Raw genomic sequence first — 8,829 nt, 5'->3', positions numbered from 1 at the left:
CTTTCATCTGGAGGCTCTGGTAAGAATTGGCTTCCAAGCTCCTTCAGATTATTCAAAGAATTCAGTTATTTGCCATTGTAGGACTAAGGTCCCCATTTTCTTGTGGGCTGGCAGCTGGAGACAGCTTTTAGCACTTAATAGCCACCTGCGTTCCCTGGCTCATGGCATCCCTATCCACAAAGCCAGAGACAGACATCAAATCGCCTGCATGCTTCAAATCTCTGACTTCCTTTTCTGCTGTGAGCAGACAAAACTCTCTGCTTTCAAAGGGTTCATGTAATTGGATCAGAGTCACCTGGATAATTTCTTTTCTTTTCTTTTCTTTTTTTTTTAAGACAGGGTTGCACTCTGTTTGCCCAGGCTGGAGTGCAGTGGCGCAATCATGGCTCACTGCAGCCTCAACCTCCTGGGCTCAAGTGATCCTCCCACCTCTGCCTCCTGAGTAGTTGGGACAACAAGTGTGCACTGCCATGCCTGGCTAAATGTTTGTGTTTTTTTGTAGAGATGAAGTTTCATCATGTTGCCCAGGCTGGTCTCAAACCCCTGGGTTCAAGAATCCCTCTGGTCTCCCAAAGTGCTGAGATTGCAGGCATGAGCCACCTTGCCCGGCCGATAATCTCCTTTTTGCCATTAATGTAACAAAATCACGGGAGTGATAGCTCAACATGCTCAGAAGCTCCACCAACACCCAGAGAGGAGGGGATTATTCTAGGGAGGTTATTGGGCACCATTCTTAGAATTCTGCCTGCTACAAAGGTCGAAGCTGAGGGTTTAGAGATAAAGAACCACGTGAGGGCCACAAAACCAAGGTGGGGGTGAGAGCCACAGAACCGAGGTGGGGGTGAGGGGCTCAGTGCCAGAATGGAAACAGGTCCTCTGGGAACCGGGAGGCCTCATCTTCATGAGGGGGACGAGGGAGGAGGTCAGGACTCACACCTAGAATAATGGGTGCTCCAGGGTGACCTGCCTTGCAGGACCATTTACTGGGCTTCGGCTGGGATGCAGGCTCGTCCATCCTCCCAGACCCAGGTCAGACCCAAGTGCTTTCCTTTCGGAAGGGCTTGGATTTCTAGTTAACGCAGGGGGTTTTACCTTTCATTCCAATGAGGGTCTTCTGATGTTCTAATGAAAGCCCTGACATTGAGGGTGTTATTTGGGGAATGTGTACATTTTGTGGGGAGAAGTTTCACAGCTTTTTTCAGATTCCCCAAGGCATCAAAGAAAGGGGGAGGTGGGGGAAAAGAATCACGTATTGAAAGAATATCTTGAGAAGCTTAATTCCTATGGCTGGAATTAAGTTGCAATAAACAATTAAGTTGCAATGAAGCAATAAACCATACTTCATTGACCCAATTAAGAGACATGGATGAGTTGTTCAAGTTTTTGAAATGTCTGTAGCACTAGACTCACAGTTCTGCTTCTCTTTGCTTCTCTGCTTTCAAAGGGCTCATGTAATTGGATCAGAGCCACCCGGATAATTTCTGTCTTTTTTTTTTTTTTTTTTTTACGTTTTGAGACAGGGACTCACTCTGTTTGCAGTGATCACAGACACTACGGCCAAACACAAACCTGAGCTACATGAACTGAGCCAAACACAAACCCTGGCTGGGAACTTGAAGGTCATTTAGTTCAACTCCCCATTTACAGAGGGGCAAACAGGTTCAGAGAGGAGGTGACCTGCCCAGGGTTATATACGGAGTCGTAGCAGGGGAGGAGACAGCTTGTCTTCAAATTTAGATTCATTTCGGTTCATCACATCCCAAGTTTTTGTGATGACAGTGTGGGGAAAGAGAATTGAGCCTAACATGACCCCTCCCCAGGGCAGGGTGCGCGGGGTTGTAGTGTCCGTGGTCGCTGGCCTGTTGAAACCCTTCAGTGCCTCTCCGAAGTCCTCGGGATAAAATCCACACTCCCCTTCCTCAACATGCCTCTGGCCCCCAGAGCCATGGGCTGGCCTCTGGCATAGCGCTTATCAGAGGTCCGTGCCCATGGCCATCTGCCTGTGGGTCCATCCCTTCAGCAGACCGTGAGTGTCGCTGGCTGTGGGGATTCAGGGGACCGAGGGGACCGAGCTGTGTCCCCTCTGTTCCCTGGGGCCCAGCCCAGTGCCTGGACCACAGCATGTGCTCATAGAGGGTGTGGAAAGAAGGAGCAAAACAACATATGAACGTATTTCCTGATACTCCTGAGCCTAACATGCCCCCTCCCCACCCAAAGTATGCTGGGCCTGCCCCACAGCCAGCGAGAAGAAAAGGTTCTGGGAAGAGTTGCAACAATTCATCTTTATTTCTTATTTTCCTCTGGAGGTGCAGAATTTGGTATATTTCACCCCAGGTATATTTGGGATAGTTGGCTCCTCGCTGGGTCAGGATGGCTGGGTGCCTTCTCCGCTGGCATGGTTCTCTTCTCTGCAGGGCGAGGGGCAGGGAGCTAGTAGAACCTCGCAATGCCAGCCGCAATGGCAGACCCAGTGCAGCCCAGGATGAACTTGGTCAATCCGGAGAGTCCAGTTGCTCCTGGGAAGAAGCAGAGGGTGAACAGAGTGGGACATGCCTGTCGGGGAACCTCTGTGGGCAGGACTGTGGGGTCAGAGACTCCAGTGACCCTCAGCAGGGGCTGAGGCTTGGAGACCCCACCCAGTTCCCCTCTCTGTTTCCCAGTACCCTCGGGGTCTTTGTTTGGGGAGAGGCTGCTGCAGGCATGAACTCCCATGGTAAACTCCAGAGCCAGAAGCAGCCTCGCTCTTCAGGGAAGGAGGCTACACCCCAGAGGGGAGGAGACGCCCCAGGTAACCCAGCAAATCTGCTTTGGGCTGAGTCTTCCTGAGTCCACTGTTCCTGGCTTGGGCTCCTTCCCTCCCTCCTCCATCTCCCTCAGAGAAACCCTGAGAGAATGTGTAGAGAGAGACAGAGGAACAGGGAGACTGAGGTTCATAGGATTGAGATTGGGACTGGGTCCTTGGAGGCTCTTGCCCTCCTCATCGCCCTCCCCAGCAAGCCCCGCCAGGATACTTACCCAGTGACTGCAGAGTAGCCACAAGGCTGCCCGAGGCAACTCCACCCCCATTGGCAATGGCCGCCGCGGACATCATCTTGGCTGCTATGGAGGACGAGGTGATTCCCGCCGCAGTGAAGCCCATGGCACTGAGCACCATGGGCACAGCCGCCATGGCCACAACTGCAGGGAAGAGGAGCTGGGTCGGTGTGTGGGCTCAGAAGGGACCCCCCAGATACACTGAGTCAGGCTTGGGGACCTCAGGGGATCTGGAGAAAGAGGTGAACTTTGAGCTTGGGAGAGACTATGGGCACGGCCAATAGGCACGAATCAAGGGGAGCACAGCCAGGCGGGGAAAGTAGAGGGAAAAGCTAATGGGGTCACTGGGCACAGGGCTCTGGGCCAAGCTCTTCTGGGCAGCAGGACCTTCCTTGGGAAAGCCACTTGTCCTCGGAGCCTCAGTGTCTGCCTTGGCCAAATGCTGGACCAGGGGAGTAGTTGGCAAGTTTCTTATCTTTGCTGGGGAGCAAATCTCATTAGGGGAGCAGATGTTGCCCAGGAGATTATGTAAGAGGCACATTCAGAGCGGCTCAAAGAGACAGCTCTAGGGCTCCGTGGTGTTGCCACAGAGCACACTGGAAGCAACTAAACCAAAGGGAGCTGAGCCCTGGCATCTCTTTCATGTCTACTGTGTTCAATCTCTATTGTTTCACCCTATGCAATCCTGACCATAACCCTGAATGGGCATTACCAGCCTTTTCTCTGGAGAGGAAACAGGAGCTCAGAGGAGTTCAAAGACATACTCAGGGTCACATGGTGAATGTTCTGCAAAGGGGAAATGGCCTCTGCCGGCTGCTGCCACACCCTGCCCACACACTCCAGCTCCCAGTCTCCAAGCCCCCTGCTTCCAGCTTCCAGTGCTGTATTTCTAGCTCTTTGTTTCATACTTAGCCCCTCATCCCACCTCCTCCCCTGACCACCCATGTGAGGGAAACCTTGGCATGGACAAGGCCAGCTGCTCCCCAAGTCCACCTCCCTAGGGGCAGGTGGTTACTTGAGCCCCTTCCCCACAGACTCACCTCCTCCAATCACAACTGTAGCAATCCTGGCTGGAAACCAGAAGAACATTCTGTGAGTAGATCCACACTGGCTTCCCCTCCACTTTCTAAGCCGATTGCCCATCTAAAGGGAGGCAGGGGGCTGCCCCAGGTTGGGAGCCACAAGAAGGGATGACTCCTGTCTACCGCTCTTTGCTTCATTTTGGGAAGTGGAAATTCTGGAGGAGGGTGAGGATCACTGGGGAGTTTGACCCCAGTGCTTATCCTGAATGAATTTACGTGGCCCTGACCTAGTTGATTGGTTGGTTGATCGGGGGAATCAGACGTTATCTTTTCTTTTCTGCCTCCTAAGGCAGGTTTAGTTCAAACAAAAAGCAGAATGAAAATGAACAAAACCTCATAGATGTGGCTAGGAAGGCATGCTACTGTGATGTCCATTCCCAGTAAATACAGGATACTTGGCAATGCAATCTAGGGCTTGGTGGTTTGACCGGGGCAGGGAGAAGTGAACAGGATGGGTGTCATGCTTTCTGAGCAGGGCTGTTAGCTCATCCGAAGCAGGGTCAGTGTTTATTAGTGAGGGAGACCATGACTTTCTCCTATAGTCCAGAAAAAGCTCTTCAGACACTAATAAGTCCTCATGGCAGAGAAAGATGTGCTTCCTTTTGCACTGTGCGCCTGAGTCACGGCAAGCACTATAGAATGCTTGAATGCCACATGAGAGCAATGCTTGAATGGAATGAATTGAAAGCTTCTGACTCTTCAAGGTCCATGCCATTGTTCCCTCCTCCAGGAAGCCTTCCCAGATTCTTCCAGGCAGAACTCATCCTTGCTCCTCCATGACTGGAGCCACTCACAGCACTGGATATACATGGTTTGCTCCCCCACACGGTGAGCCCCTGGGGAGCAGGCAGAGGTTATGTTCCCCAGCAGCCAGAGGGGCCAGAACTGCAATTTGGGACCAGGAGTTCTAAAGATAGCCAAATGTGCAGGAGTGAGCTCAGCCAGCTCCCAGGGAGAGGCCTTAGAGTGATGGTGGGAGGAAGTAAAGAGACGCAGGTATGAAGGCCCACCCCTGAGTGACCAGAAAGGCCACCTAGAAGGGTTATGAGCCCAGGGACTCAGGAATGTATAACCTCGTTAGAAGGTTCAGTTTTATTGGCAGGCAAGAGAGGTGATGTCAAGTTGGCTGGCAGCCCAGCAGACCTGCACCCTGACACACAAAAGCCCTCAGGAACTGGCTGCTGTGTGTCTGGAGGCCTGCCTGTTAAGCTCAGCTGATGGGCATTCATAGGGCAGAGTAGCCTGGCCATTATTTCGTGCCATTCAGAACCTGCCCTACCCTGAGACCTCCCTCCAACCTTTTCCTACTTCTATTAATATTTCTTTCTTTTTTTTTTTTTTTTTAAATTTTTTGAGACAGAATCTTGCTCTGTCACCCAGCCTGGAGTGCAGTGGCACAATCTCGGCTCACTGCAACCTCTGCCTCCTGGATTCAAGTGATTCTTCTGACTCAGCTTCCCAAGTAGCTGGGATTACAGGCATGCACCACCATGCCTAGCTAATATTTGTATTTTTGGTAGAGACAGGGTTTTACCATGGTGGCCAGGCTGGTCTCAAACTCCTGACCTCGAGTGATCCGCCCTTCTTGGCCTCCCAAAGTGCCGGGATTGCAGGTGTGAGCCACCGTGCCTGGCCTATTAATACTTTCTATCATTGTTCATTGTTCTACCTCCTGTTCCAAGCCTGGAAGCAGCACACCCACACCCTTCTGTCCTGCCCAGAGCACTTGGACAACAGTAAATTGTCCCGGTTGGTAAATAAGGGACGATATTGTCTTCTTATCTTCCTCTGGGGTTGTTATGAGAATTAAATTGACAAACCTCAAGTGCTAGGGTAAGTGACTAGAACATAAAAGCGCTTGCTTAAGTTGAGCTGTTATTATTTTAATTTTATGAATTGCTTGATCTTAAACTGAGAAGTCATCTGCATTTCTGACAAACAGAAAGGACTGTTGGGCGTGGCCCAGGCCCTCGCTTGCTCATCACACTTCTCTGTACTGAGTTGGGAGCCCAGAGTGGTGTGTGTTGCTAAGGGCCAATTACCTCCAAGTTGCAAAACAGGGTGCCAGTGAGGGACCCCAGCATGAAGGAGCTAGCCTCCAGTGCCCCCAGCAAGGGTCTGAGGAGAGAGATGTTGGGGCTCAGGGCAGCTGAGGATGACAGGGTCAGCAAAGGGTGCGTGCAGGCTCAAACAGAGGTTAGAGGTTGGGGCAGGGGTCAGAAGTCAGGGTCGGAGTCAGGGGCCCTGTGCCCCCATTCAAGCCTGTGCCATTTGTGCTGGCGGAGTTGGGGGAACCCCTGGATGTCTACCCACAGAGACAGAAAGGTAAAGGGCAGGGGATACACACAGAGGAGCACTTGTCAGCAGGTAGAAGCCAGGATTAGATGCTCATCGAATGACACTGATGGATCTCAAGAATATGGTTCTCAGTGTGGAAAAAAGCAATAGAATGGGGTCTACAGCACACCATCCTGCATGTCAGTTAAAATGCCCGCAAACAAAACACAATACCCATTCTGCAAAAATACATATGAAAAACAGACACACATTAAATATATTAGAAAGGTTGACTTTGAGGGAGGGGAATCAAGGGTGAAAAGGAAGAAAATGAGAATAAATAAAACCAGAAAGAGATCTCCCAGAAACTAATGAAAAAAGTGAGCTGAAGAATTTTGTTAAAATCGATACTCTGGATGTGAGATCCCACAGGACACGGGGCCCTATTGACAAGGTAAACTCCTAAAGGAGATGAATTCTGATGGTGAATCTGGGGGAAGGGAGAGCTGAAGAGAGTGGGACTCAGTGGTAGATAGACCCTTTCCGGCTAGGCAGGAGGAGGCCCGGGCCCAGAGGGGAGGGGACCTGTGGAACACCCAGGGCTGGGCATCTGGCCAGAGTCTGTCTGCCTGCCCCGGGCCCCCTCCCAGATGGAAAGTTAGGGTGGACGCCTGCTGTGAGAAGACAGGACAGGGCAGCAAGGCTGCGGGTGTCCCCCATTTTCTCTCCCACGGGTCCCTGGACAGGACCCCCGCCCTTCCCAGCCGCCTCCTCGCCCCCAGCACCAGCCCCTCCCAGGAACACTCACCCAGGGGCAAAACTACGGCAGAGCCAGAGGCCACCCTGACCACTTTGGCCACACTGGTCACTGCTGATGAGGTGAGAGCAGAGGCCTCCATGCCTGCTCGGGTTAATTCCGTGGCCTAGAGAGTAAGAGATCCTCAACTTCAGCCAGACCTGCCGAAGGGATGGAGCTCTGAGGACGGGATGGGCACACAACCTGACTTGCTTCCCACTGTCCTGAAAAATGTGACGGGCTCCAGGGGGCTAGGGAGGCTGCTCTGAGCTTGTGGGGCAGCAGGCCTTGAAAGGATCCTGGGGTGAGGGAGGGAGGGAGGGATGTTGGGGAGTTGGGGCTACCAAAGGACCTGTGTTAGGTCAGGGCCCTGAGGGACTTTATTTCCCCAGGGGGGCTGCTTTCTTTCTCCTGAAAGTGCCAGCGCCAATGTCTTAGACACTTCCGGGACTCCCTTATCTCTCCACGGAGCAATTGAAAAAGCACCAAAATTAAGAAATCAGAACCAATCGCATTTTTAAGGCATATACAGCAGGCGAGGTGCCTGCTCTTATGTAATCTCCTCACTAACGTGAAAAAGATGGGACCCTCCTCCTCCGCATGTTACAGATGAGGGAGCGCGATCTGGCTCAGTGATTTGCTCCAGGTCAGAAGCTTTCCATAGGGAAGCAACACCCCGCCCAGGCATGGACTTGCAATGGCTTCGACTTGGTTCCTCCTAACACTTGTCTCTTCCCCTTGCCCACTTTACCCCAAGCCGCCCTCAAGGCCTGAGGAAAACCTGGGCAAGGACAAAGCTAATTGTCCTTAAATTCCAGAGTCCAGGGACAGGTGGGGCTCGAGTCCCTTCCCATCCGAGGCTCCCTGATGAGAACCAAAACACCGGGCAGAGAGTGGATGCTCAAGGCCTCCCCTCCGCTCCCTGAGCCCACAGCCCACCCAAGGTCCGGGGCCACAGGAAGGGTAGCTCCTGCCCACCCTCCCAGTCTTACCCAGAGAAGGAGAGTTCCTGAGAATGTGAAGCTGACCGCACCGTCTTAAGCTTGGATGTGTTCCCAAAGGGTGTGATCCCAGGCCTTTTAAGCAGCTCCACCCCGACTGAAGCACTGCCCCTTGACACAGGCAACAAATGAGACAGGTTTCATTTTCCAGGAAACCGAAACTGCAGACCTCTTTCTCCCCTCATGCGCAGTCCAGAGGAAAATTCAGTTATTTACAAAAATAGGATTTGCCCATGGCATCAGTCATTGTCAGTTAATATAAAATGCTCTGTCATTTAATTCAAGGATGGGAGTGTGCTCTATGCAGAATGAAGTCACAAGAAGTAAGATCAAAGTTCTATAATAAAATGATAAATAGTACTTTCTAATGAAGAAGGTGATTTTCAGAATAATATTAGTCCTTGCGATAGGCAGATGTTCCGTTTTTCAAAAAAAGTCTCAACTGAAGGCCCACTGTGCTTGATACTGACTAGGCACTGGGACAGGACTGTAAACAAAACAGACCAAAATATCCATCCTCACAGAGTTTACCGCAATGGGGGCAAATTAAACATAATAAATAACTAAATGTATAGAATGTTATTTGATGAAGCGCTAAAGCAAAAGGAGGTGAGGCAGCGACCTAGGCAGAATTATGTGG

The 8,829-nt window shown here is 51.5% G+C and overlaps 1 protein-coding gene across 3 annotated transcripts; it reads right to left on the bottom strand.

Annotated features, from left to right (window-relative positions):
• Window positions 1–2,255: 2,255 nt before the first annotated feature.
• IFI27 (interferon alpha inducible protein 27) lies at window positions 2,256–8,300 on the bottom strand. 3 transcript variants are annotated; one of them, XM_003832812.3, is made up of 5 exons: window positions 8,181–8,300; window positions 7,201–7,315; window positions 4,074–4,103; window positions 3,016–3,177; window positions 2,256–2,516 (listed from the first exon to the last, which is right to left on the bottom strand). In XM_003832812.3, exons 2-5 carry the CDS (start codon window positions 7,289–7,291, stop codon window positions 2,431–2,433), a joined length of 369 nt encoding a protein of 122 aa, XP_003832860.2. In that variant the 5' UTR covers window positions 7,292–7,315; window positions 8,181–8,300; the 3' UTR covers window positions 2,256–2,430. The 3 variants fall into 3 exon arrangements, with proteins under 3 accessions (XP_003832860.2, XP_034793948.1, XP_034793949.1); XM_034938057.1 differs by lacking the exon at window positions 4,074–4,103; XM_034938058.3 differs by lacking the exon at window positions 7,201–7,315 and having other exon boundaries at window positions 8,181–8,292.
• Between the last annotated feature and the right edge of the window lie 529 nt (window positions 8,301–8,829).

Source organism: Pan paniscus, chromosome 15 (assembly GCF_029289425.2).
Source record: "Pan paniscus chromosome 15, NHGRI_mPanPan1-v2.0_pri, whole genome shotgun sequence".
In the NCBI taxonomy this organism is placed as follows: Eukaryota; Metazoa; Chordata; class Mammalia; order Primates; family Hominidae; genus Pan; species Pan paniscus.
This window is presented reverse-complemented; position numbering and strand designations above follow the sequence as displayed.

Excerpts from the sequence above, each read along its gene's own strand:
- IFI27 (XM_003832812.3), bottom strand. The coding sequence starts at position 7,291 with ATGGAGGCCTCTGCTCTCACCTCATCAGCAGTGACCAGTGTGGCCAAA. Across the intron at positions 3,178-4,073 it reads TACAGTTGTGATTGGAGGAG|TTGTGGCCATGGCGGCTGTG; the intron begins GTGAGTCTGTGG and ends TCTTCCCTGCAG. Across the intron at positions 2,517-3,015 it reads GGCTACTCTGCAGTCACTGG|GAGCAACTGGACTCTCCGGA; the intron begins GTAAGTATCCTG and ends GCTTCTTCCCAG.